The 27,683-nt window shown below is 54.8% G+C and overlaps 1 protein-coding gene across 1 annotated transcript in view; it reads right to left on the bottom strand.

Annotated features, from left to right (window-relative positions):
- Positions 1-5,272: 5,272 nt before the first annotated feature.
- The window catches only part of IGDCC3 (immunoglobulin superfamily DCC subclass member 3), a 50,928-nt gene continuing 28,517 nt past the window's right edge, over positions 5,273-27,683 (bottom strand). Inside the window, exons 3-14 of the mRNA XM_017513030.1 lie at positions 14,206-14,350; positions 13,692-13,822; positions 12,998-13,135; positions 11,560-11,718; positions 10,279-10,444; positions 9,750-9,997; positions 9,409-9,573; positions 8,609-8,800; positions 8,353-8,457; positions 7,788-7,926; positions 7,468-7,675; positions 5,273-7,202 (exon numbers count right to left, since the gene is read on the bottom strand). Of these exons, the coding sequence (XP_017368519.1) occupies positions 6,978-7,202; positions 7,468-7,675; positions 7,788-7,926; positions 8,353-8,457; positions 8,609-8,800; positions 9,409-9,573; positions 9,750-9,997; positions 10,279-10,444; positions 11,560-11,718; positions 12,998-13,135; positions 13,692-13,822; positions 14,206-14,350 (2,021 nt within the window). The 3' untranslated portion in view covers positions 5,273-6,977. The remainder of the gene's footprint in view (positions 7,203-7,467; positions 7,676-7,787; positions 7,927-8,352; positions 8,458-8,608; positions 8,801-9,408; positions 9,574-9,749; positions 9,998-10,278; positions 10,445-11,559; positions 11,719-12,997; positions 13,136-13,691; positions 13,823-14,205; positions 14,351-27,683) is intronic.

Here is a 27,683-nt window from a genome sequence, read left to right as displayed (position 1 = left end):
CAATGGCGCGATCTTGGCTCACCGCAACCTCCGCCTCCTGGGTTCAGGCAATTCTCCTGCCTCAGCCTCCTGAGTAGCTGGGATTACAGGCACGCGCCACCATGCCCAGCTAATTTTTTTTTTTTATATTAGTAGAGACGGGGTTTCACCGTGTTGACCAGGATGGTCTCGATCTCTTGACCTCGTGATCCACCCGCCTCGGCCTCCCAAAGTGCTGGGATTACAGGCTTGAGCCACCGCGCCCGGCAGAGCCCATGCTCTTAACCACGGGGCTAGACTGCTTCTTGTGAGGGCACCTTGAGTGCCAGGCCAAAGGCACTGGACTGCTCTGGGAGCAGTGTGGAGCTGTGGTAGGTAACAGACCCAGCCTACGTTTTAGGATGCGCCCAACCTCCCCAACCGTCCCACTCAGGGAGGAAGGGGACCTGATATTTCTGGGTCTTTCCTTGCTCTTCAAATAGAAAATCTCCCTTTTGCCGGGCGCAGTGGCTCACACCTGTAATCTCTGCACTTTAGGAGGCGGAAGTGGGTGGATCATGAGGTCAGGAGATCCAGACTATCCTGGCTGACACAGTGAAATCCCCTTCTTAATAAAAAAAAAAAAATTAACCAGGCATGGTGTACACACCTGTAGTCCCAGCTACTTGGGAGGCTGAGGCAGGAGAATCACTTGAACCTGGGAGGTGGAGGTTGCAGTGAGCCGAGATCGAGCCACTGCACTCCAGCCTGGGTGACAGAGTAAGACTCTGTCTCAAGAAAAAAAAAAGAAAGAAAAGAAAATCTCCCCTTTAGTTAATTTAGATTCTACCCACCCACCAACTGGGCTCCCCTGCACTCTTCCTCTCATACATAGATATGTCAACAGAGTGGGCTTCAAACAAGGAGTCTGGGGTTTGAGCCCCAGCCCCACCACCCCCCTTCTCCGGGCGATGCAGGATGACAGCAAGCCCAGCTCTGCCCACTGCACAGCTGTGAGAGACGCACGAGGTGATGTGGAGGTGTCTACAAAACACCGTAAGAAGCAGTAACCAACTGGGTGCCAGGGCTGGCGCCTGTAATCCCAGCACTTTGGGAGCCGAGGCAGCTGCATACCTTGAGCTCAGTGGTTCGAGACCAGCCTGGGTAACATGGGGAAACCCTGTCTCTACTAAAACTACAAAAAAATATGGCCGGGCGCGGTGGCTCAAGCCTGTAATCCCAGCACTTTGGGAGCCGAGGCAGCTGCATACCTTGAGCTCAGTGGTTCGAGACCAGCCTGGGTAACATGGGGAAACCCTGTCTCTACTAAAACTACAAAAAAATATGGCCGGGCGCAGTGGCTCATGCCTATAATCCCAGAACTTTGGGAGGCCAAGGTGGGCAGATCACTTGAGGCCAGGAGTTTGAGACCAGCCTGGCCAACACGGGGAAAAAATACCGTCTCTTCCAAAAAATACCAAAATTAGCCAAGCAAGGTGGCACATACTGATAGTCTCAGCTACTCAGCAGGCTGAAGCAGAAGCATTGCTTGAACCTGGGAGGCAGAGGTTGTGGTGAGCCACGATCACACCGCTGCACTCCAGACTGGGTGATAGAGTGACACTGTATCAAAAAAAAAGTAATGACAGAAGTAGCATTATTATCCTTGGGAGGACTCCACAGGGGCTCCTTCCCTTCCCTGAGGAAACTCCAGGCTCTCCGACCCTCTCGATGGCTTCCTGTCCACCCGGAAACCATGTGAGGCTTTCCTCAGACTATCAACCACACAAAAAGCACGTGCTCTAGAAATCTAGTCATTCATTCATAAATTTATTGACCACCTGTTAGGTGCCAGGCCCCATGCCGCAAACGGCAGCCTTGGGCCCGCTCAGTGATTCCCCGTGCCCTTGCACACGTCCCAAGCTTTGCTCATGCTGTGCCTGCAGCCTTGGCCGTCCTTTCCCGGTTTCCACCCCTTCATTTCAAAGCCTGTCATGATCCATCACTTCAGGATCCCGCTGCCTTCCATGCTCACCCCCGTAAGTATTTGGATAGACTGCAGTTATTTGTATTCAAGCTCATCGATTATCAGCTCACTGAGGGTCTCTCTCCTATGGGGCCCAGCGCATGTTTTTTGTTTGTTTGTTTTGTTTTGTTTTTCGAGACAGAGTCTGGCTGTGTCGCCCAGGCGGGGGTACGGTGGTGCAATCTCAGCTCACTGCAACCTCCACTGCCCGCTTTCAAGCGATTCTCCTGCCTCAGCCTCCCAAGTAGCTGGGAATACAGGCGCCCACCACCACGCCCTGCTAATTTTTCTTTTGTAGTTTTAATAGAGACAGGGGTTTCACCATATTGGCCAGGCTGGTCTCGAACTCCTGACCTTGTGATCCGCCCACCTCGGGCTCCCAAAGTGCTGGGATGACAGGTGTGAGCTGCCCGGCCCTCAGCGCCCCTTAACTGCTCTGCTCAATTGGTCATGGGTAGGGATCAGGCGCGCAGTCCCTGTGGCGGTAATCCTGGCCACTTCCACTGGGCGGCAGCAAGGTCCCCCGGTCACAGCCCTCCCAGGCGCGCAGCTTCCAGGCTGCAAAGCTTGGACCAGAGGCTCCCTGGGCTCCAGGGAGGCCGGGCCAGCTGCAGGAGGCCCGTCAAGCTCACTTTCCTCTTTATCCCACTGCCCTTTCCCCGCATCCCTGTCCCCACCTCCCCCCAGCTTAGGGTCGCTTTGCCCTGCCTGTTCGTTTCTCTGCCTGTTACGGTGGAATCATTTGAACACTTCAACTGTACACGTCACTTACACGAACTCAGCGAATCCTCTCAACCGTGCCCGGCTCATTTTGTGTTTTTAGTGTAGACGGGGTTTTTCCATGTTGGTCAGGATGGTCTTGAACTCCCGACCTCAGGTGATCCGCCTGCCCTAGCCTCCCAAAGTGCTGGGATTACAGGCGTGATTTTTAAATTTTTTTTTAAATGACGGCTGTATCAATTCACGTTCCATGCAATTCGCCATTTACGTGAACAATTCAATGGTTTTTAGTATATTCAGGGTTGTGCAACTGTTACTACAATTTTAGGACATTTTTTCATCACTCCCAAAAGAAACCCTGTACCTGTTAGCAGCCACTCCCCATTTTCTCCCAGCCCCTGCCCCCAGCAATCTGCTTTCCATTTCTGTAAACTTGCCAGTTCCGGACATTTTCTATCAATGGGATCGTGGGCCTCTGTGAGTGGCTTCTTTCACTTAGTACCTGCGTGATGTTTTCCAGGCTCATCCGTGTCACGGCACATATCCGTGCTTCATTTCTGTATTTTTTTTCTGCTGAACATTGTCTCTGTGTGGACTGATCACATTTTGTTTCTGCATTCCTCAGCTGATGGACGGTTGTTTCTGCCTTTTATCTACTGTGGCTAATGCTTCCGTGGACATCAATGTACAAGTGTTTGTGCAAGCATATGTTTTCTTTCCTTTTTTTGAGACGGAGACTCACTCTGTCACCCAGGCTGGAGTGCGGTGGCGCCATCTTGGCTCACTGCAACCTCCGCCTCCCGAGTACAAGTGATTCTCCTGCCTCAGTCTCCCCAGTAGCTGGGACTACAGGCACCTACCAGAAAATTTTTGTATTTTTAGTAGAGATGGGGATTCGCCATGTTGGCTGGTTTGGTCTTGAACTCCTGAACTCAGGTGATCTGCCCACCTTGGCCTCCCAAAGTGCTGGAATTATGGGCATGAGCCACCATGCCTGGCTGAAAGCACATGTTTTTCTGTTTGTTTGTTTGTTTGTTTGTAGACAGAGTCTCGCTCTGTTGCCCAGGCTGGAGCTCACTGCAACCTCCGCCTATTGGGTTCAAGTGATTCTTGTGCCTCAGCCTCCTGAGTAATGAACTACAGGCGCCCACCACAACGGCCCAGGGAAGCAACAAAGCCCTCGATCAGCCCCCTAGTACCTTTATATATGTATTTTTGAGACAGGGTCTCCCTCTGTCACCCAGACTGGAGTGCAGTGGCATGATCTCTGCTCACTACAGCCTCAACCTCCCGGGCTCAGGCAACCTCACACCTCAGCCTCCTGAGTAGCTGAGATTACAGGTGCATGCCACCATGCCTGGCTAATTTTTAAATCTTGTGTAGAGACGATTTCGCCATGTTGTCCAGCTGGTTTTGAATTCCTGGCCTCAAGCTGTCCTCCTGATTTGGCCTCCCAAAGTGCTGGGATTACAGGTATGAGCCACTGTGCCCAGCCCTCTAATACCTCTTTGAGGGAAGACCATGGGTTTGGCTGTTCCTCATCCTGACTTTTTTTTATTTTTTAAAGAGACAGAGTCTTACTGTGTTGCCCAAACTGGAGTGCAGTCAAACCTCAGTGATTTCACATCACATTTATTTGGCTTACAAATCTGCAGTCTGGGCAGGGCTCAGGGGCAGCTGTCTGCTCCACTCTGCATCAGTGGGGGCAGCTTGAAATCTGGGGGCTGGGATCCTCTGGAGGCTCCCTCCCTCCTGCGTCTGATGGCTGATGCTGGCTGTCAGCCCAGCACCTCCACGTGGCCTCTTCGTGTGGCCCGGGCTTCCTCACGGCATGGTGGCTGGGCTCCAAGGACAAGTGTCCTGAGAGAGAGCCGGTGGAAACTGCAGCATTTCAACGCTGGCATTGGTGACACAGCACCTCTTCTGCTCTATCCGGGTCTTTAGAACATGTCACTAAGGCAAGCCACGTTCAGGGAATTCGAGGGGAATTAAGTCTACTTTTCAATGGAGGGTCAAATAATGCATGGACTGCTTTAAAATGACCACAGGGGCTGGGCGCAGTGGCTCAGGCCTGCAATCTCAGCACTTTGGGAGGCCAAGGCAGGCAGATCACAAGGTCAAGAGTTCAACATCAGCCTGGCCAATATGGTGAAACCTCATCTCTACTAAAAACATAAAAAATAATAATTAGCTGGGCATGGTGGCGCCGCACCTGTAGTCCCAGCTACTCTGGAGGCAAGAGAAAAACTTGAACCCAGGAGGTGGAGGTTGCCGTAAGCCAAGCACCACTGCACTCCATCCTGGGCGACAGAGCGAAACTCTGCCTCAAACAAAACAAAACAAAACTCCATCTCAGACAAACACAACTAACAAAATGGAGATGGCAATCAGTAGCATGTGTTCCTCACAGGGAAGGGCGAGGACTGGGGAACTGCGCCTCGTGGAGGAGAGCTATGGCATGCGGGGTCTGCTGTTATTATCCCAGGCTCTAGGCCTATGAGGGCCCCGGCCCACCCAGCACCCCAACCCCTGCCCCAGGACCTGACACAGCCACCAAAAAGCTCCAGGTTCACTTTGGCAACAGGACTTTTATTCAGTCAAAATGAGCAGAGTGTGACAAAACCCAAGTCAGGCCAGGTGGCCCCAGCCCGCTCCTGCCCCGGGCCCACCCTTCCCGAGGGATGAGGGAAGCTGCTTTGGAAACAGAGGGGGCACTGCCTCGGAGCGCTGTGGCGCTCTGGGCATCCACACGTGGTTTGGGAGGAGGGAAGGGACGACCCTTCCTCGAGTCCACGAGGACACAGCTCTTTTCTAGGAAAACACCACAACTGCTATCTTCTTCAGCTAATTAACTAAAGTTCAGGGTGGAGATGTCCCCAGAGGGCTGGGGGTCAGGGATTTGTATGGTCTAATCTCATTCTTAAGGAATACACTTATCTTTTTCTTTAAAAAACCATTTTTCTTCTGCTATTTAAAAAAATGTTTCTGAGTGTAACCAAAAATAGGTATTTGTTTCCTTGGTTTTCTTTTCTTCTTCTTCAACTAAGTAGTTCAAAGAACAACACAACAGAAAAGAGAAACAAATCCACAAGAACATATAACCCTTAACACACATTGTATAAAAATAGCTTCCGGCGGCGGCTGCTGGGTGCTGCCTGTGGAGGGGCAGGTCAGGCTGGCTGGGTGTCCTGAGGCTGGGGCGCCTCTTCGGGGATCACCCACACCCCCTCACCCTCCCACACACCATCCCACACGTGGTACATTCCAGGGCCTGGCCTGCAGGGCAGGAGGCAGGCAGCCAGACCATGCCACCCTCCCAAGCCCAGGTTCCTCACGGGCATCCCCATCAAGGACGGGCCGGCTCAAAGTGGGAGTGGACAGGCCAGACGAGGACAGGCGGTGTGCCAAGAGGTGGCTCGTTTGGACAAGTGTACTTCAAGGAACAAATCTCCTCTCATTTTTGGCTTCTTTCACATTTTCTCTCCGCCCAATCCATTTCTATTTCTGTAGGCCCCAAGAGTTCCCCTTGGTGGCCTCCCCTCTGCAGGAGAGGCAGGTGGGCCGTGGGCAGGCGGGGTGGGGAGGCAGGTCCAGTGATGACACAGCCCGCAGAGCCAGCGAGCCTTGAGGTAGACATTTTCTTTCACACCTGGAATGGGGAAGTGCTTTTTTTTTTTTTTTTTTTTCTTTTAAACTCTGGACAACAGTTGGGGAAGGGAGAGGGGGTGCCCGTCAAGTGGGCTTGAGGTAGGAGTATATTCGGGCTCTGTGGGGTAAGGGGGCTGAGGCCACTGCCCCACTGCCCCCAGGACATTCATTCCGGCTGAGGTAGGTGCTGAGAGCCAAAACAGCAAAAATCCATCCTGAGAAAACACGATCGGTGAGGGTGACAGTGTCGGGGCCCGGCTGCAGCAGGGTCATCTTTTGGAGTCTAATTCGCCTTCCTCTCTCCTTTTTTTTTTTAAGTTTTGCTTTTTAAAGGAAAATGTTAGTTCAGTTCCAAGTCATGTGGGTACCAGGCAGATGCGAGGGGGCATCAGCCCAGGGAGGGAATGGGCTACTGCAGGAACTGCCCCGGCTCCTGAGGGGTGCTGGGGGGTGGGTCCTCGCCGAGGCTGCCTTGGGTTTTCACAACCCAGGAGGCAATCAGGACAGAAATGCTGGGGAGCCCCCAGGACCCTCCAAATCCCACATGACGGCAGAAATCTTGCTTTTGACCTGAGAATGGGCCCCCTGCCCCCTGCCACCACCTCCGGAGCCTGCTAGACACTGGCTAGTGTCCCAAGCAAGCTGGCTGGGTAATGGGGGCCACCGCAGGCCTGGCAGCCTGGCCTTCACTGAGGAGGCCGGGGCCTCCATCTGGGGGTGGTGGGGCAGCTGCCAGGCGCGAGCAGGGGGCCGTGGTCTCCGTGGTCCTCCCCTCCATCAGGCCGCACCCCTGAAGTGGCAGCATGGAGAACTGGGTCTCCTCACACGACGCGCGGGCTGCAGCATCCTGCTGGGGAAACAGCCCGTCACACAGGCATCAGCTTGAGGGCCAGAGCACCAGGCTCCAATTCAACCCCACTTGGGACTTAGGGTCCCCCTGCCTGACTCAGGGGCACAGAGAGAAGCAACAACCCCAAGTTTTGTGCCCAGAGAAGACCTGCAGCTTGGCTACGGCCAGTGATCAAGGCCCGTGGCCAGGGTGAAGAGGGGGCAGGATCCGAAGGTGGTGGTGTCAGAGCCTGAGGAGTGGGGGTGTTTGAGGCATTGGCACTCACTGTGGGTCTGGGGTCCGGCTGCCCTGCGGCCCTGGCCGGGGGGAACAGCTGCTCCAGCTCCTTCATATCCACACGTTTCTCATCTCGGCCCAGCTGGCCCCGTTCTCCCCACCTCACCCCATTTAGGGCCAGGATGCCAGGGTCCCTCTGGCTCCGGGGACCCTGAGGTGGGGACAGCTGGTTTTCCACATCCTTACACAAGAGGACCCTATGGGTGAGCCAGGAATCGGGGGGAGGGAGAGAGACGAGACAGGCAGTGAGCCCACACTCACCTAGTCTTCCCACACCAGCCCAGCCCCTCTCCCTGGCCCCGGACCCACCTGCCCCTTTGGCCGAACAGGAGGAAGAGGACACAGAAGATGATGCAGGTGACCCCGATGTGGATGCCAATGACGATGCCCGTGGTGGACGTCTGGTTGGTGGCCTCGTCCTTCCGGCAGTCACATGGTGGGCTCAAGGCTGGGAACAGGGATGGGGTGGGGGCTTTGGCTGCCCAGGTCTGAAGCACTCCCAAACACCCAGCCTCTGGGGCTCCTCTTCCTTCAGCTGCTCCCACCCCCAAGTGGGAGTGGGAACACCCTTTGACTTTGCCTACAGGACTCCAGCCCAATCTCTGTTTTTTTTTTTTACCATATGCTAGGAATAGCATGGACTGTTTCATCCTTGCCACAGCTCTGTAAAGGAGGCACTAGAATTCCTATACTGTAGAGAAAACTGACCAGACAGGTTGAATAACTTGACCAAAGTCACACAGCCAGCACGTGGCATGGCCGAGTTTCAAACTGCGGTCTAAGCCTGTGCTCTCGAGGGCTGCACGTAATGTCTCACCCTGTTACGCTTCCTGCTTCCCACCCGCTCAGCCCTGCACCCCATCCCCAGCCCTACCTGTCCTCTCAGATGCTCCCCTCAAAGACACAAGTCGGACTGTGGCGTTGCCATCCCCATGCTGGTTGTAGGCGAGCAGCTTCACCTCATATAATGCAGTGGGGTCTGGGGGAAGGCGGGGTGGCTGTGTGACTGCCCATGCCCCACCACGTGCTCTGTCCTGGCCAGGAAAAGGAGTGACCCCTGTGCTCTACCTCCTGGCCCTCAGCGCTATACCCTGCCCAGCCCCCCAGGCCCAGGGCTGTGTCCGCCTCACCCAGCTGGCTGAGGTTGTAGGAGGAGACAGTCCCAGGAAGCAGGATGGGGCCGGTGAAGACAGTCTTGCTGGCTGGGCGGTAAAACAGCTTGAAGCCTCCCTCGTGCTGAGCCAGCCGGGGCCAAGGCTCCCACAGCAGCTGCAGGGAGGAGCTGCCCAGGACCCGTACTGACAACGGGGGTGGGGCAGGGGCTGCAGGTAGAGAAGGAGGCCATGATGTAAGCACCCAGCGGAAGCTCTACCTGTCTTTCTTTTTTTTTTTTGAGATGGAGTCTTACTCCGTCACCCAGGCTGGAGTGCAAAGGTGCGATGTCGGCTCACTGCCACCTCCGTCTCCCGGGTTCAAGCAATTCTCCTGTCTCAGCATCTCTAGTAGCTGGGATTACAGGTGCGTGCCACCACACCCAGCTAATTTTTTGTATTTTTAGTAAGATGGGGTTTTGCCATGTTGGTCAGGGTGGTCTTGAACTCCTGACCATGTGATTTGCCCACCTCGGCCTCCCAAAGTGCTGGGATTACAGGCATGAGCCACCATGCCCAGCTGGAAGCTCTACCTTTCTACCTTCCACCTGTGACCCTGACCCCCAACACCCTAACAGCCCCCTGGCATCTGACCGAGGGGGCTTATGAAAGCAGCACCTTCCTACAAATCAAAAAAATAAGCCCTGTCCTCCAAGTAGACTCAGCCTTGACAGCCTCAGGGCCGGGTTCCCTGCGCGGCGCACAACCTGAAGTGTGCATGGTGGTTCTGCTGCGATACCCTGAGGGCCTGTGGTTTTGTGCTCCACCCCAGGCCTCACCTTCGCCCAGGGTGCTAGCTAGGGTGGGCGCGGAGGCTGAGCTGGCCCCCCTTGGCGTGTAGGCCTTGATGTAGAAGCTGTAGGCGGTGGAGGGCTCCAGGTCGCTGACCAGGTGCTGAAAGGTGCTTTTGCTGACTGCTTCCTGATACTCCAGCTCTGGCGGGTCTGGAGAGGCACAGGGTGGGCATGCGAGTATGAAGGACTGGGGGCATTTCACCAGCATTGGCGACATGAGAGCAGCCAGGGTACAGAAGCGGGAGAAGCAAAGGGAGGCGTCAGGTCAGGACGTGCAGGATGGGAAGGGGTGAGGACTAGTCAGAGGGAGGGGCAGCTGCGCGCACCAGCGGCCTTCCTGATGTGCAGGACGTAGCCGATGATCTCCTTGGTGTTGGCCAGCGGCTCACTCCAGGACACGCGCACCTCGGTGGACGACACAGAGACCGCCTGCACATTGCGAGGAGGCCCCGGCAGCCCCTCAGCCCACAGTACGGTCAGCCTGGCACTGGCCTGCGATGAGCCCGCACTGTTCTCAGCCACACACTGGTAGATGGCCTCATCTTCAGGACCGATTCCAGAAATGGTCAGTGTGCTGCAGGGGAGAGAGAGCCTCAGGTCCCCTCCTTCTCCCTGGAGGTTGGCCCAATCTCCCCATTGAAGAGATGGAGAAACTGAGTCTTTCCAGGAGACAAAGGACTTGTCTGAGGTCTCCCAGCGAGTTGGTGGTAAACTGGGGCTCCAACCCAAGTCTCCAGCCTCCTGATTCTGTCCTCTTCCCCTGCAGGAGGTGCACGGTCTACTCAGGCCGCTCACTCCAGGCCCCCCTTCCCTTGCTCTTCCGGGCCCTCACCCCAGCACACACCACACACGTACCTGTTGTTATTCTTGAGCCTCACGTGGCCTCCTGGCTCTAGCACCTGGCCGTTCTTCAGCCATGTGACGTGAGGTGGCGGCTCACCCTGGGCTTGGCAGGTGAACATGGCTGTGGTCCCAGCTGGCCTGGAGATGGACTGGGGGTGCTGCACGAACTCAGCTGGGGCTGCAAGTGGAGATGAGGGGGTGGGGTGGGGGGACAGAGACAGCTGTGAGTGACAGCATGAGGAAGGGCACAGGGAATGGGACCAGAGATACACGGGGCAAGAGGTGGGCTCCAAACACACATCTGCCCCCTGGAGACTCCTCCAGGTGGGGCCCAGCTCAGGAGATGGCCCCCTCCCACTTCCCTCCACCCCAGCAGACCCAAGAGGACTCTATTTTAACGACTATTTAAAAGACTGACATTTGTATCCGAAAGCAATCAAGCTGGGCTCCCAGTTCAGGAAATTGTTAAATAAATAAATGTGCTAATAGGTTTGGCTGCACCTCCAGAAAGCAGTAATGACGGGGGAGATGGATGAGCCTCCGGGAGCCCCCTCGCCCCCACATTCAATTCCGCTCTCGTCCAATCCCAGGCCTCAGCCTCTATTAACACCGGGAAATGAAATGCTCCATCACTTTCATGTGGACAGATTAACGGCACATGGAATGCTAAACAAACTGGCATTTAAGTTCCTAATTCTCCCACTTCCTGCCCTTTCCCCGGCTCTCCGGCAGGAACAACCACAGGAAAACGCTGAAAATGTTCATCCAAGCCCAGTGCATGGGGACAGTTGAGCCCCAGGGCAAGAGGGAAGGACCCGGTCAGCAGCAGGGCCCCGCCTCTCGGAGGGGACACAGCTCTGCCTGCACAGCGAGGCTGCTGGCGACAGCGTGAAAATGACAAGCAGGCTGGGAGCGCACAGGCAGGCAGGTGTGAGCACGGACGTGCCACATGTGTGAATGAAAACAGCACGTGGGGAGACACGTGTGAGTGACACAGGTGGGGACACCAGCTGAGATGAGAAGGCGGAAATGACTCCTGGGGTGTAGGGGTGCTGGTGGCCCCGGAGGGCAGGCAGGAGCCGGCGCATGACCAAGACCCTTCCCAAGGCAAGCATTCCTTGGGGAGAGTGTGCCGCCTTTGACCTGGCCTGGGGGCCGGTGAGGGGCAAGGGGCAGGGCAAGGGCAAATCCAGGAGACTGGGGTGAGACAGGGCCCTGGGGTTGGGCCTGGGCCGGGAGGTAGGGGCTGTGCGGAGGTCCCTGCCCTCCTCCCCGGGGAGGGCTGATCCATACCTTGTACCACCAACCGGCCCTGTGCCGTTCTCCTCACGCGGGTGCCAGGTCTGTTGGCCGCACAGACATAGACACCTGAGTGCTGGACCGTCACGTCTGAGATGATGAGGTTTCCCGTGCCCAGCACCTGGATGCCCTCCACCCCGATAGGGCGGCCATCTGCGGAGGAAGGGGAGGAGAGATGGCCGGGGGTCGGATATAGGTGTGCAAGAGGGAAAGCAAAGGAACCTCCCAGAGGGCTCTCCTTCCTCCCGTCTTCCAGGGAGCCCCAATCTTTGACTCTGCCTCTTCCCTCCCAGGCACGTGAACATGGAAGAGGCAGAGAGAGCAGCACAGAACCCTCGCCCCTAGCAGCGGAGACCCTGTCCTGACTCACGGGCCACCTGCAAGGCCCTTTCCTTCTGATTCACAATCTGTAAAGTAAGAGTTTGGATTTGATTGACATTTCCCAGCCTGGTTTGTCTCTCTGGAGAAAAAGTTCCATGGTCAAATATCCATTCTACGCCTGGACAGTGAGTCACATCACAGTGCCCCCGTGACCGGGTACGGGAGCCTGGTTAACTTTGTTTCCCTAACTTGTTAGACCAGCACGCCATTCCTTCCCGCTTGACAGATCATGCTCTGGGGAATGTTGGACCAGATGGTCCCTGGGGTGCCTGGAGGTTCCTCCTAATGGTGAGGCCACTCTTCCCAGCCTCTCCCAGGGACCTGGCCGTCCCCCCACCCCCACCGGGATCAGATTAGCACAGTCGGAGTACAAGGAGACAGCTCCCCATTCAAGCCCTGAAGTGGTGAAATCTATTCCATTATCCCGCCTGCTGCCCCCCTTCCCCATCACTCAGCTGCCACAATGTGGCACAGTCTCCCTGTGAATGCAGCCCCACCCCACCCCCTCCAGAGTTTCCTTCCCCAGTGACCTTTCTGCTCAGACAATGTGGGCCCATCTGCACCCTTTCATTTCTCTCCTTCAGCTGCCTGGGGACTTAGGGGGCCAGGCTAGAGACTGGGGGGCCCAGAGTGAGGGTCTGACAACTGGCTGGGATTTTGAGGGGCTTGGGATTGCACAGCTGAGGAACATGACCAGGGTAATGAGGGCAGGGGTTAGCAGGAGGGGACAGATAGTGGGGTGCTGAGGGCTGCTAAAGGGTGCTGGGATCCCTGAGGCCGGGCTGAGGGAGGACGGCCGGACTGGGCAAGGTAACCCAGGGAGCTAAGCCCTCCCTGCAGCGGGAGGGAGAATGGCGTGGGCAGGCGGGCCTCCCTGGTCCTTCCAGGCAAGGGAAACTTACCCTCTTCCCAGGCCACAGGGATAGAACAGCCCCCCCAGAGAACAAACAGGATTCCAAATGCCCCTGGAGCTGGGTGAGGAGTCTGAGACTGGCCCTCCCAGGGGGCGGGACAGGCTGGGAGGGGCAGGGGCTTTGGGGATGAGGCTCACCCAGGCGGCTCCAGGACACAATGGGGCGAGGGTTGCCCGTGGCGACACACTCAAGCACTGCAGTCTGGTGCACCGTCAGGGTGAGGTTCTCAGGACCCACGAGGATGGCTGGCTCCTTGTAGGCCCCAGAGCCCGAGCCTGAGAGGAAGACACCATGTTTCCTCACTTCAGCTGGGGACTCTCCTGCTTCCTCACCCCACCCAGGACATGGCAGGTGGGAAACAAACACCAGCCCAGAAGCCAGGGCCTGTGGGCAAAGAGATACCAGGGACCAGGGTGTTCCGGACACCCATCCCTCTGCTGCAGACCCTGCAGGGCCACCAGCGATGGGGTAGTCCTGGAGCTCAGCAGACGGCGTTCCGGGGGAAATGAGCCGGAGACCTGGCCTCAGATTCCTCTGCACCCTCATGCCAGGCAGCACAGAGCCTGGCATTCTGCAGGTACTTGGCTGAGAAGCCTGAAGAGGCCAGTTGAAGGGGGTTGATCTAAGGGTGGGAGGAAGAGGAGGCCGGGTGGGGAGGTTGGGGGAAAGGGAGGTTGAGGGGCTTGGGATTGCACAGCTGACTGCACAGCTGTCTACGTCCCCCAGGCCCTGCTCCTTCAAAGATGGGGAGCTGCCTGCCTCCTCTTTACTCCAGCTGGAGAGAAGCTTGCAGTCCACAGGGACCCAGGGCGAGGACTAAACGACCCTCACCTGACACGGTAAGCCTGGCCCCGTGGCTGATCCGGATACTGGCAATGTTCGAGGCCACACAGTGGAAGACGCCACTGTCCTCAGCCCGAAGCCCTGTGATCTGCAGGACCCCCTTGGGCAGCAACGTGTACCTGTTGAGGGGAGGGACACAGTTGGCCACCAGCACAGCCACTAACATGATCTAAAGACACGGGGCATCCGAGACACAGCCCAGGACCCAAGCACTGCCCCATCCCGACATCACCAGACACACACTGGGACCCTCGAAGGTGGACGTATCCTCAATTCCAACCTTGACATTGATCGCACAGAAACCTCAGCCACACCCACGAACCTAGAATCTCTGCCCAGCAAGTCGTGTGGATACCCATCTAAACTGCAACTGCAGAAACACCCCCATCTCGGGCACCTGTGGGCACCAGCTGCAGCTCCCAGAGCCTCGGGCAGTCCTTCTCTGAGGCCAGTCACTGGCCACCTCTTCGTCCTCCCTCTGTCTTTCCCACACGTGGCTCACCTCTCATTGTCCGTGTCAATGGGGACTCTGTTCTTCTCCCATGTGATCAGGGGTTTGGGAAGTCCATGGATTTGGCACTGGAAGCGGGCCACACCGCCCTCCTCGCCCACGGCGGCCTGGGGATGTATGTGGAAGTCCGACATGGCTGGGGAAGAGAAGTGCGTGGATGTGGCACGCTGCTGGGGGCAGAGGGGAGGGGAGAATGGGCTGCACTGCGGTCACAGGCACGGAGGCCTGGAGCCCACTCCATCAAGGGGCAGGAATTCTCCTGCAAGGGCAATCACTTGGAGGACCCATCAGCACTTACCCCAGCCTCCAATAGCCAGGAGACATCTCTCCTAAGAGGTAGTATGGGCTGGGCTGGAATACTTTGTGGAAGGTCTGGACAAACTTCTAGATAACAAATGTCTAATAAAGAAATCCTAGGCTGCTGGGACTTCCCTTGGAGACATTGGTCCCCGCAAAATGACCCATAAAGGGCAATCAGACAAAGCCCTGCTCCCAAGCCCCACACTCCACTTTTTCAGTAGCCTTCAGATTCGTTTTCATAAACTCTCCCTAAGGCAGTCAAGGCCTCAGATCCTCTTCACATTTTCTTCTTCTTTTTTTTTTTTGAAGACAACTGTTTCTCTGTCACCCAGGCTGGGGTGCAGTGGCGCAATCTCAGTTCACTGCGATCTCCGCTTCCCGGATTCAAGCAATTCTCCTGCCTCAGTCTCCCAAGTAGCTGGCACTACTGTCATGCCTGGCTAATTTTTTTGTATTTTAGTAGAGACGAGGTTTCGCGGTGTTTCCCAGGCTGGTCTCAAACTCCTGAGCTCAGGCAATCCACCTGCCTCGACCTCCCAAAATGCTAGGGTTACAGGCGTGAGCCGCCGTGCCCAGCAGTGCTTCACATTTTATAGAACTGGAAGCTGAGGCTCAGGGAGGGGAAGCAATTAGTCCAGTGTTGCCCACCAGGGACACTGGTCATCAGACCCTGGTTACCAAGGCCTGGTAGCTTTCTTTTGGTCCCCTGTCCTCCTCCTCCCACCCCCAGTTCAGCTGCAGTCTCTCTATGCACCCCAAGAGGGTGTTGCATCCATCCAAGGTGACAAGCCTCTCAGAAGACTGTCAGGCCTACCAATCTACATTTCAATGTGTCATAAATATTCAGGGTCCCCTCCCCACCTTTTGGGGATCTGAACTAACCGCTTGAACTCTGGTCTGCAGAGATCATCAGTGCAGAGGGGCTGTGGCGCACCCTCCCGTCCCAGTTACAGGCTGGTTGGTGTTCCTGCCCACCCCCGTTTCCACCCATGCCCAAACCCCACCCTATAATGCCTGGGGAAGGAGCCCCTCCCACTTGGGTTCCCAGCCTCAGCACCAGGGCTGTGATTTCATTAAAATCCACTTTGCTTCAAGTGCGGGAAGGCGGTGCACCATCTGTCCAGGCCGGCAGCCCCTCATCCCAGGCACTCCATCAACTGGGACAGTTGCGCCCCTCCCAGAGGAAGCCCTCCCCCACAGCAGCAGGGACACTGGAGCTGGTCCTGGCTCCTGTTCATGGCTCCCTGGTGTGGGCACCACCCTCCCTGTGGCCCCCATGCCCCATCTAAAGCCCCCTCAATCCACCGGGCTGATCTGGCCTCCAGCGAGGCCCGAATGGCGAGCCTTTGTGCCCTTCCACCCAGAGTCCCTGGGGGCTGGCTCCTTTGTGGTGTGTTCTCCAACTCATTTGCATGTGGTTCATTAAATATAAACATGCATAAAAATCCCCCACCCTGCCTCCTCCTCTTTGAGGGCCTCCTGGGAGTGTGGCTGATGGGTGTGTGCACCTCTTTGTACATGTGTGCGAGGCTGTGTCTCCGTGTATGTGGTCTGAGTGTCCACGTCTGGATGGGAATCCGACCGCTGCTGCGGTGGGTGTGTGCCTCGGGTCTGTACAGGTAATCAATCACGAATAGGTACAGTCCTTATAAACTGTACCTTGGTGCCCTGGGGGTGGGCGGTAGGGGCAAGTGTGCCAGCTTGTGCCCCCATCAGGCTTGGTGAGAGGATTCCCAGGGAGCACTGGGAGGTCAGCCTTCCCGGTCTCAGGCCAAAGGCCGTGTCTGGCCAAGGGAGGTCAGCCCAGGGGCTTGGGGGAGGGGGCCGAGGTGCTGCTGGGGCCCCTCTACTGCCTCTAGCCCTCAACCTCCAGGATGGTAACTGGATACCATGAGCACAGGGAGAAGAGAGGCACCCAGGCTCCAGGGTCAGCTGTCTATGTCCCCCAGGCCCTGCTCCTTCGAAGATGGGGAGCTGCCTGCCTCTTCGCTCCAGCTGGAGAGGAGCTCCAAGTCCCTCAGGGACCTGGGGTGGGGACTAATGGCTCTGCTGACTACAGATGCCTCCTCATTAGGGAAGGAATCCTTTTGTGCTTCTCGCCCCATTCTGGGCTCCCTGGAGGTGCCCAGCTAGGAGCTGGCCTGAGGAAATATACAAGGGAAAGGGCTGCTTCTTATCAGGGCGCTGGGGATGGAGAAAGTCTGGCTTCCACTGCCTGGCTTCCTCCTCCTCCCCCAGCACTGAGCAGCCACAACACAGCTGGACATGGCGCAAGAGCTGGAAGGGTCACAGGTGTGGAGCCAGTCTGATAGCCTCCACTGTGTACAGTGCGGCTCCTAAGGGTCCCCTGGGGCCCCCTGGATGCAGCTGAGCCCACCTCCTACACGCATTCCCCCCGTCAGCGCAGCACCTTGCTGTACCTCTCTGTCAGCTTTACTTGGTTACAGTTCTGCCACACATTTAATTTGAAGGGAAGCTTTGCCTTTAAGAGTAACTGAAGCCTGGGCAGGGTGGCTTACAGCTCTAATCCCGGCACTTTGGGAAGCCGAGGTGGGCGGATCACCTGAGATCGGGAGATCAAGACCAGCCTGACCAACATGGAGAAAATACAATATTAGCTAAGTGTGGTGGCACACGCCTGTAGTCCCAGCTACTCGGGAGGCCGGGGCAGGGGAATCACTTGAACCTGGGAGGTGCAGGTTGCGGTGAGCTGAGATAGCATCATTGTACTCCAGCCTGGGCGACAGAATAAGACTCTGTCTCAAAAAGAAAAAAAGAGCAATTGTAAACCACGAATCTGAAGCTGATCTAACTGCAGAGTGGCCTGCATGTTGGACTAGCTTCTCACTGGGTAGCGGAAAGGTAAGCTGGCTGCCCAGGTGTGGTCCGGGAAGGACAGGCGGAAGAGGAGGGTGTGGTCTTCTTCATCTGGGGCTCCTCCGTCTCTCCCTTCCTTAACCCTCTCTCAACTCTTTGGTCGTCCCGCATGCTCCTTAGGCGTCCTGAGAGCTCTGTGAGACCCTGGGCAGGCAGCACTCTCTCAACCACAAAGGAAGGGGGTGGACAAGCCACTCTTCAGGGCCCCTCCAGCCCTCCCTCCCCATCCGTCTTCATGAACAGGATCCACAATCTCTGGGCCAGCAAACTCAGCTTCGCTGGAGTCTCCTAAAACCTTCCACACACATCTGTTTCATAAATAATAGTATTTTTCCTTTTCTTTTTTCCTTTTGAGACAGGATCTCACGCTGTCACCCAGGCTGGTGTGCAGTGGTGGGATGCAAGCTCACTGCAGACTTGACCTCCCAGGCTCAAGCAATCCTCCCACCTCAGCCTCCCAAACAGCTGGGATCACAGGCATGCACCATCACACCCAACTAATTTTTTAATTCCTTTTTTTTTTTTTTTTGAGATGGAGTCTTGCTCTGTCGCCCAGGCTGGAATGCAGTGGCACCATCTTGGCTCAGTGCAGCCCCCACCTCCCAGGCTCCAGCGACTCTCCTGCCTCAGCCTCCCGAGTAGTTGGAATTACATGTGCGCGCCACCACGCCCGGCTAATTTTTGTATTTGTAATACAGACGGGATTTCACCATATTGGTCAGGATGTTTTCGAACTCCTGACCTCGTGATCCACCCACCTCGGCCTCCCAAAGTTCTAGGGTGACAGGGGTGAGCCACTGTGCCCGGCCAATTTCTATATTTCTTATAGAGACAGGGTTTCCCTACATTTCCCGGGCTGGCACAGCATTTTGCTTTTGGAAGTTTGAGGAAAAGGTATGTTGGGGCCACTTTGGCCCCCGCTAGTCCCTCAGGGTAGAACATGTTTGATTCACGAGTATGTTTACACGCTGCCTTGCGCCAGCAGGACACAGAGTCGGGTAGGGTATCCCGGATTACATCTCTCTAGGGAGAAGGTCCCTGGACAAACATGAGGAAGTGGGGCTGAGGGCCGGACCTCAGAGCACCCTGAGACCTGAACAAGTCACCCTGCAGGCCACTGTGTTGCTGATGGCAGTGCGGACGAGCTAGTGTGTTAGCACTGATGTTTGTGTCTGGTGTGGGTGGTACTGTGTCTGTGGCTGGTGCATGTGACAGTGCTGCTGTGATTTGGTTCTTTACACTCCTGTGGACATCTGTTGGCCTGGTGCAGACAGTTCAAGCTGGCTGATGGGAGAGGGTGATGGGCAATGGTCCTCCAGTGACAGGGAGGGCAAAGTCCTCCTTGGCAGTAGGTGGGGAGAAAGGAAGGAGAGGCCCCTTTGTTCTCAGTGATCTGGGAAGCAGCCTCCCAGCCCCTCCCTGCCACCACCATAGGTGCAGCCAGGCTGTGGGCAGAGACAGAGGGCAGAGAGTGAGCTCAGCAATTCACAGGGTTGGAAGGGAACAGAAACAGGCCGGAAGCAGTTCCTGGACACCCCTATAAATCACCAGAGGGGAGGGGTCTCCTGAGAGCCAGCTCTACGGCTGCTCAGGGAGGGGAGGGGGACTTTCTTCCTGGTCCAGGACCTCTGACAAGGTCAGGCCTGGATCTGATTAGAGAGGCTCCAGGGGGAGGTGAGGGCAGCAAAGGGTCGAGGTAGAGCTCTGGGAAGGAAGCTCAGGCCCCCCACCCTTTGGCCACAGCCAGACTCCCATCCGGTGTGTGATGGTAAAAAGATCTGGGGCCATGTTTGGATGGAGAGATCAAAACGTAACCTTTGCAAAAGCGAGGGGCCCTGGGGGTCTGAGGCGCCGGCTGCCCCCACCTCATACAGCCATTCAGGAGGGGCAGTTGTGAACCGCAGACTCTTCCGAAGGCCACCAAGGCCCGTTCCCTCCTTGTATCCATCCCTGACAAAGACCAGGGAGACGCAGCCTTCCGGATGTCCAGCCCCTTACTCCAGACACATGCCTGAATCCCACACACTTCTACCTGCGGCCCCCATCTTTTCCCTTTAAAACCACATTTCCCTTTTTTTGAGATAGAGTCTCCGTCTACCACCCAGGCTCCAGGGCAGTGGCAAGATCCCAGCTCACTGAAACCTTTGCCTCCTGGGTTCAAGCGATTCTCCTGTCTTAGCCTCCCAAGTAGCTGGGACTACAAGCACACGCCACCATGCCACGCTAATTTTTGTAATTTTAGTAGAGACGGGGTTTTGCCATGTTGGCCAGGCTGGTCTTGAACTCCTGACCTCAAGTGATCCACCTGCCCCAGCCTCTCAAAGCACTGGGATTAGAGGTGTGAGCCACCACACCTGGCCCACGTTTTCCAATATAGTGGCCAGCTATTAAGCACTTGAAATGTGGCCAGTCCAAATTGAGATGGGCTGTAGGTATCAAATACACACTGGATTTTGAAGACCTAGTATTAAAAAAAGAGAGAGAGAAAAGACACTAATCTTAGGGGAATGCAAATCAAAACTACCATGGAATGTGTACTATCAAAAATACAGAAAATAGCAACTGCTGATGAGGATGTGGAGAAATCGAAAGCCCTGTGCACTGTTGGTGGGAATGCAAAATGGTGCAGCCGCTGTGCAACACCGTATAATTCCAAAACAATTAAAAGTAGAATTAGCACTTTTAATTGTTTAGTGATCCAGCAATCCCACTTTTGGGTATTTACCCAAAAGAACTGAAGGTGGAGTCTCAAAGAGATATTTGATAATGTCTACAGCAGCATTATTCACAATAGCTAAAATGTGAAGGAAACTTGTGTCTATTGACAGATGGATAAATAAGATGTGGAATATACATAGAGTGGAATATTATTCAGCCTTAAAAAGGAGGAAATCCGGGCCGGGCGCGGTGGCTCAAGCCTGTAATCCCAGCACTTTGGGAGGCCGAGGCGGGTGGATCACGAGGTCAAGAGATCGAGACCAACCTGGTCAACACGGTGAAACCCCGTCTCTACTAAAAATACAAAAAATTAGCTGGGCATGGTGGCGCGTGCCTATAATCCCAGCTACTCAGGAGGCTGAGGCAGGAGAATTGCCTGAACGCAGGAGGCGGAGGTTGCGGTGAGCCAAGATCGCGCCATTGCACTCCGGCCTGGGTAACAAGAGCGAGACATCTAAAAAAAAAAGAAGGAAATCCTGACACATGTGACAACAGGGGTGAAACCTGAGGAGGACACTATGCTAGGTGAGATAAGCCAGTCACAAAAAGATACTGTACAATTCTACTTATTTGCGGTATGTAGAGCAGTCAAAGTCATAGCCCACAGGGCTTTACATCACCAGAGGACTCTGAGTTAACGTCAATCATCAACCATCCCCATCTGTGCTGTCCAATGTGGTAGCTATAAGCCACATGTGGCCATTGATTTATTTTTTTGAGACAGGGTCTTCCTCTGTCACCCAGGCTGGAGTGCAGTGGCATGATCCTGGCTCACCGTAACCTATGCCAAGTGATTCTCATGCCTCAGCCTCCCCAGTAGCTAGGATTACAGGCACCCGCCACCATGCCTGCATAGTTTTTCGTATTTTTAGGAGTGGTGGGGTTTCATTCTGTCGGCCAGGCTGGTCTCGAACTCCTGGCCTCAAGTGATCCTCCCACCTGGGCCTCCCAAAATGTTGGGATTCACAGGCATGAGCCACCATGCCTGGCCTCACATGTGGCCATTTAAATTAGAATTACATACAATTAAAAAATGCAGTTCCTTCTTCTCACTAGCCACATTTCAAGTGCTCAGCAGCCACAAGTGGTTACTGGCTGCACTACGGGTCAGCCCCAGGAGAAGAACTTCAGTCACTACAGAGACGTCTGTCGGACAGCACTGGTCCAGACCCGAGGGAAGGCCGTGGAATCCCCCACCTCCCCACCACCTTCTCTTCTGCTTTCCTGCTGTCCTGCCAGAGAGCAACCCTCCTCTCCATCCTCATCACTGGCTGGCCTTGTCCCTGCCTGCACCCCACGTCTTGGCCACATGGACTCAGAGACTGATGACGAGGCCCCCATCTGATTTCATGCTAGGGCTGCTGGAGTGCAGTGACACGATCTCGGCTCACTGCAACCTCTGCCTCCCGGGTTCCAGTGATTCTCCTGCCTCCGGCTCCTGAGTAGCTGGGACTACAGGCATGTGCCACCACATCCGGCTAATTTTATTTTTTTTGGTAGAGGCGGGGTTTCACCATATTGGCCAGGCTGGTCTCGAACTCCTGACCTTGTGATCCACCCGCCTCGGCCTCCCAAAGTGCTAGGATTTCAGACATAAGCCACCGCACCTGGTCTATGTGTGTGTCTGTGTTTTTTCTTTGTTTTTGAGACAGGGTCTTGCTCTGTCTCCCAGGCTCACCCTGACCTCTCTGGTTCAGAACTTTTTGAGGTAGTGGTACAGGGAGGAGATGAATGGTAAAGATTCTGGACTCATACAGAACTGAGTTCAAATCTTAGCACTACCATTATGGACTGTGAGATCTTGGGCAAGTGATACAATCTCTCAAAATTGCTGCTGTCTCACTTATAAAACCAGATGATCACAGCTCACTCACTGGCACTGCCGCGATAGGGGAGGATTCAATGAGCTATGACCGTAAGGTGCTCAGCACAGGCCTTGGCAGAGAGTGAATACTTGCTATCTATTCTTGAGGGGAGACGGTATAATCCTGAGTTAAAAGGGAACTGAGAGGCTGTGGAAGAGCAGGGCGGGGGGTCAGGAAGAAGTAGTGGTAGCTCTCTTCTCCAAGAAGCAGCCTCTTCCCTGGGAGGGGACGAGGCTCAGGGAGTGGGTGGTGGAGCTCAAGCTGTCTGGAGAAGGGAGTCAAAACTGAACTTGCAAGGCCTGAATGGTGCAGGGGGAGGACATGGGGGGGCGAGCAGCAGGGTATAAACCAGAGCCTCTTCTACCTTATTCTTTATTCTGCCTGGGGGCTTCACAGGGGCCCCAATAGACAAGCTGTCAGCTGGAAGAGGCCACTGGGTAATTGAGGCCTTGATTTCTCTAGTAAAATGTTTATGAAGCCTATAAACCCAGCCCTTTATTGGCCAGGCTCATTCCGGGGGTTGGATGTGGCTCCCCGAGGTACAGTTAAAACACCTGCTGAACTCAGGCGCCCGATGACTACTTCAGCCCCCACCCAGACTCACCAGAGCCACCAGGCAGAGTGCTGCTGGGGCATGGCTGGGGCAGGATGGCCCCTGGAGAGCAAGGAGGCCAGCCAAGTCCCATGTCAAATGCGCTTTACATTCCTCAAGGTACCTGCAAATATCCCATCTCTGTAAGTCTATGAGGAGAAAGGTGGAGAGAGCCCTGAATCTGGAGGAGGCTGGCTGCTTGTTCAAGGTCCCTGGTGGGGAATGGTCTTGTCATCAGGGTTCTCTGGCCCAGGCTCATCCTTCCCAACCCTCTGAGCCATGTACCCGTCATCCGGGTCCCTAGTTAGCCCCTGATTTTGGCCCACACTGACCGGCTGTGATCATCTGGGGTGGGGGAAGTACGACTTACTTCCCTGGGCTTCCAAAGGAGCGTCTGAGAGTTGAATGAAGGCTCTGAACCCAAAGAGTATGTTCTGAGAAGGGGGAGGCTCTGTGGCATCTGGGTGTCAGAGTGGGTGGGAGTGGGTATGGGAAGACGGGTGTCTGGCATTTACAAATAGCCTCAGGGGACTGTGGTGGCTTCGGCGGGGGTGACTGACCCGTCTGGGCCTTTGCCTGGTGACCCTGCTCTGAGAAGCCTCTGGATGCCTTTGTCTGCCTTCCTGGCCTCCTCAAGTCCCTCACCTCCTGCCCTGGGCCCCTGAACCCCAGCCCCTCCCTCCTCCCTCCCTCACTACCAGCGGCTCACCACTCCCCCACACCCAAGTCTAACACAAAAGGCAACTTTGTCTTTCAAGTCAGCAGCCATAAATCCACCTCCCCTCTCACAGCCACCTCTGACAAACAGGGGCCGGGATGGGGACAGTGGGAGGCTGGATTCCGCTTGGGAACATCCCCGAATCTGGCTGCTGTGCCCTTGGCTCAGACTGGGAGAAACGAGCGGCAAGGCCAAAGGCAGGGCTGCAGGGCCGGCACACGGGCTCACAGCAGCCTCTAGGCTAGGCTTTCACAACCCAAAGGGAATAAAGCCACTTAACACCCTGCTTTTAATTACTCAGCCCCAGAATCTGGAGGCTCCAGTTCTTCCTCCAGATCAAGCTATGAGCTCCTCCTCCTTCGGTGGAGGGTGTGAATCGTGCCTGGGGGAATGTGCTGTGGGACACAGGCCGGGCACCTCCTTAGACAGCACAGAGCCTGGGGGTACACTGCCCTGCATTCCGTGGTAGCCTCTTGCATTCAGGGAGGAGGGAAAGGGAGAGGGAGGAAGGCATCTCCTGCTCCATGTGACGTCCCATCAACCCCACAGCTGGGTTTTCAAAAGCAGTCCCAATTTCAAGTATTTTACCCTGTTTTCATCCTACATATCAGGCAATGAGTCAGGAGGTGTCCTGGCTTTGGGTTTGGGAAATACAGTCGTCTGTTCTATTTATGCAACAGACCCACTGAGTCAACTGTAAGCATTCATTCAATAGGTACTTACTGAATGCTAATGTGTCAGGGCATTCTGGCACCCCAGGGGCAAACTCTCTCCACCCCACAAGTCCTGTCCTTAGATGCACACACCCAAGCTCCTAGGAAACATCAGAAGGATGATGGCCAGGTGCAGTGGCTCACACCTGTAATCCCAGCACTTTGGGAAGCCGAGGTGGGCGGATTGCTTGAGCCCGGGAGTTTGAGACCAGCTTGGGCAACATGATGAAACCCTGTCTCCACAAAAAGTACACAAATAAGCTGGGCGTGGTGGCACGTGCCTGCAGTCCCAGCTACTTAGGAGGCTGAGGCAGGAGGATCGCTTGAGCCCAACAGGTCGAGGCTGCAGTGGGCCGTGACTGTGTTATTGCACTCTAGCCCAGGTCACAGAGTGAGACCCTGCCACACACACACCCCTGCACACACACAAAAGAAAGAAAGAAAAGAAAAAGTAAGAAACATCAGAAGCGTGAAGGCACCACAGCCAGGATCCTAGGTCACTGTCACAGTAACACGGCTCTGAAAAACAGACCTGCAAAGGCCATCAATGGGCAAAGGTTAGATGTTACTTCCATCTGTATAACTCTGTATAACAGATTACTAGCCCTTCTAAGGCTCAGACATGTTTCTTAGGAAACTTGCCCGTGGTCACACAGCCAGTCAGTGATGTTAAGGCAAACATTTGGACTTAACAATGGTGACTCCAAATCCAGGGCTCTTTGCCTTCATCACAAAGCTGTCCTCAATGGAGAAATACATATTCAAATGCCCCTTAAACATGACTGATGAGGCCTACGCTCACCCAGAAAAACACAGAGGCACGACATCGAGACCACCACAGCCACCCTTCCTACTGACACTCAGGGTCACCCAAGACACAGCGGGCTTCGCTTTAACTCCCCCAGTGGTTTGGTCTGGGTTTTATGGAGAGCAGCTACTGCAAATAAGCACCATGATAAGGTGGTATCATCACCCCCGCTGATGGGCACCGTGCCCCCACATGGCTCCTGATTTCTATTAATACAGACAAATAAGCCACCAAGAAGGCTGTTCCTTCAGCACTTTCACTCTGTCCTGCAGCGGACCCGAGCTGTGGGGCCTTCTGAGGGTGGGCCTGCAGGTCTGTGCCTGTAGTCCAGCCCATTGGGTTGTGTCAAATAGAGGAGTGATTTATTTTCCTGTTTGGTGGGCTTGAGAGGAGGCACTGCAAAACGCTAGTGGCTTCCATGGAGTGAAAGAGTAGCCATGAGACTCAGCTCTTTTTTTTTTTTTTTTTGAGATGGAATTTTGCTCTGTCACCCAGCTGGAATGCAATGGTGCGATCTCGGCTCACCGCAGCCTCTGCCTCCCAGATTCAAGTGATTCTCCCGCCTCAGCCACCCAAGTAGCTGGGATTACAGGTGCCCACCATCATGCCTGGCTAATTTTTCTGCATTTTTAGTAGAGATGGCATTTCCCACCCTGAACTCCTAACCTCAGGTGATTCGCCCACCTCAGCCTCCCAACGTGCTGGGATTACAGGCGTGAGTCGTCAGGACCGGACGAGACTCAGCTCTTTTAACAACTGGATATGTGGTCTTGGTAAAGGCAAAGCTCCTCTCTGAGCCCTGTTCCCTCCTCTGTAAAATGTTGGACAATTCAGTGACTGAGTCTCATCCAGCTGCAACCTTTGAGGCACATCTGCTTCCAAGTACCAGCCAACAGTGCAGGGGCAGGGGCTGGGAGATGACTTGGAATCCCTCTCTGCCTTGGACTTGAAACTGTCCAGGCCCAGCAGAGGCCCTCTCCACAGACAGCGCGTCTCTGCCGGTGTCAGGGTCACCAATCTTCCTTATGTAAACCTGCCCAGTCCCACAATATCCCTCACTTCCGCCGTTCTGGGCAGGACACCGGATCTCCCTTACCTCCCGGAAGGGCGTCTGGCTAAGGGGGTCCAAGCTGCAGCTATTAAGTAAATTGCTTTCACATGACCACAAGGACAACTCAACAAAAACAGACACTTCCCCCAAATTTCCAGAGCCAGATATTAGGATTTGTAGGAACTAATATAATTGGGGTTTAGGTAACAGAGAGGCAGGCTGATTCAGCTCCTGGCTCTGTCACAGATTCCCTGTGTGACCTTTTGATTCCAACCTTGATTTTCTCATCTGTAAAATGGGAATGGGGTAGGACAGACAAATAATCTCTAAGGTCCACACTAACATTAAGATTCTAGGATAACTTAACTGGGTAAAGTGGCCCCTCTTCATCTGTCGGAGGCCTGTGAACAACAGCAACTCCATCTTAAACCGGAGCGGGGTAACGTGAGGCTGAAATCTCCTGGGCTGCATTCCCACAGGGTAAGGCATTCTACGTCACAGGACGAGATTTTGTCAGCACAAAATGCAGGTCATAAAGGCTTTGACGATAAGACAGGTGGCAGGCGGGGCGCGGTGGCTCACGCCTGTAATCCCAGCACTTTGGAAGGCTGAGGCAGGTGGATCGCCTGAGGTCAGGAGTTTGAGACTAACCTGACCAAATGAAAAAACCCTGTCCCTACTAAAAATACAAAAATCAGCTGGCCATAGTGCCATAGGGCTGTAATCCTAGCTACTTGGGAGGCTGAGGCAAGGCAGGAGAGTTGCTTGAGCCTGGGAGGCAGAGGCTGCAGTGAGCTGAGACTGTGCCATTGTCCTCCAGCCTGGGTGACAAGAGTGAAACTTCGTCGCAAACTACAACAGCAATAACACAAACAGGTTCTAGTAAAGGGGGCGGCCCACGCCCAGCAAAACCAAAATAGACACAAGAGTGACCCCTGGTCATCCTCAGGTACCAGTAAAGGGGGCGGCCCACGCCCAGCAAAACCAAAATAGACACAAGAGTGACCTCTGGTCAYCCTCAGGTTCCAGTAAAGGGGGCGGCCCACGCCCAGCAAAACCAAAATAGACACAAGAGTGACCTCTGGTCACCCTCACTGCTACACTCCCACCAGCGCCCTGACAGTTTACAAATGCCATAGCAACATCCAGAAGTTACCTTATATGGCCAGAAAAGGGGAGGCATGAATAATCTACCCCTTTTTTAGCATAGCATCAAGAAATAACCAGAAAAATGAGCAACCAGCTGGGTGTGGTGGCTCACGCCTGTAATCCCAGCATTTTGGGAGGCAAATTGAAGTCTTGCCAGTTTTATGCTGGCTGCTGAGTAGAGTAGCTAAGGTCTATGTTTTATTATCACATGTATTTTGCTCTGGCCAGTACAAAAAATAATAATAATTTTCCTTTATGATGCGGCTTGGTCCCCGGGGCGATGGTGCCACAAGCCTGATCACTAGGGCCGCTCAGGGAGGGAACCCAAAGCCTGGCATGCCAACAAAAGGGTAAGAATTCCTTACCAGCCAGATTTTTGGCTCCTCTCTCTGTGCAAACAGTTGAATGAATGGAAAAAAATCCTTGTGTATCTCCTCAGTAAAGTTTTGGTTAATGTGAAAGAGGATTCTAAGGCTAGTCTTAAGCTGGTGTATTCTGTGCTATGAATTCGTTTTTCTGCAATTCTCCTGCCCCAGCCTCCTGAGTAGCTGGGACTATAGGCACGCGTCACCATGCCCAGCTAATGTTTTGTATTTTTAGTAGAGACGGGGTTTCACCATGTTGACCAGGATGGTCTCGATCTCTTGACCTTGTGATCCACCCGCCTCGGCCTCCCAA

This window comes from Cebus imitator, unplaced genomic scaffold (assembly GCF_001604975.1).
Source record: "Cebus imitator isolate Cc_AM_T3 unplaced genomic scaffold, Cebus_imitator-1.0 Scaffold485, whole genome shotgun sequence".
NCBI classification, from domain to species: Eukaryota; Metazoa; Chordata; class Mammalia; order Primates; family Cebidae; genus Cebus; species Cebus imitator.
Note: the sequence above shows the minus strand (reverse complement) of the source record. Positions and strands in the feature narration are given on the sequence as shown.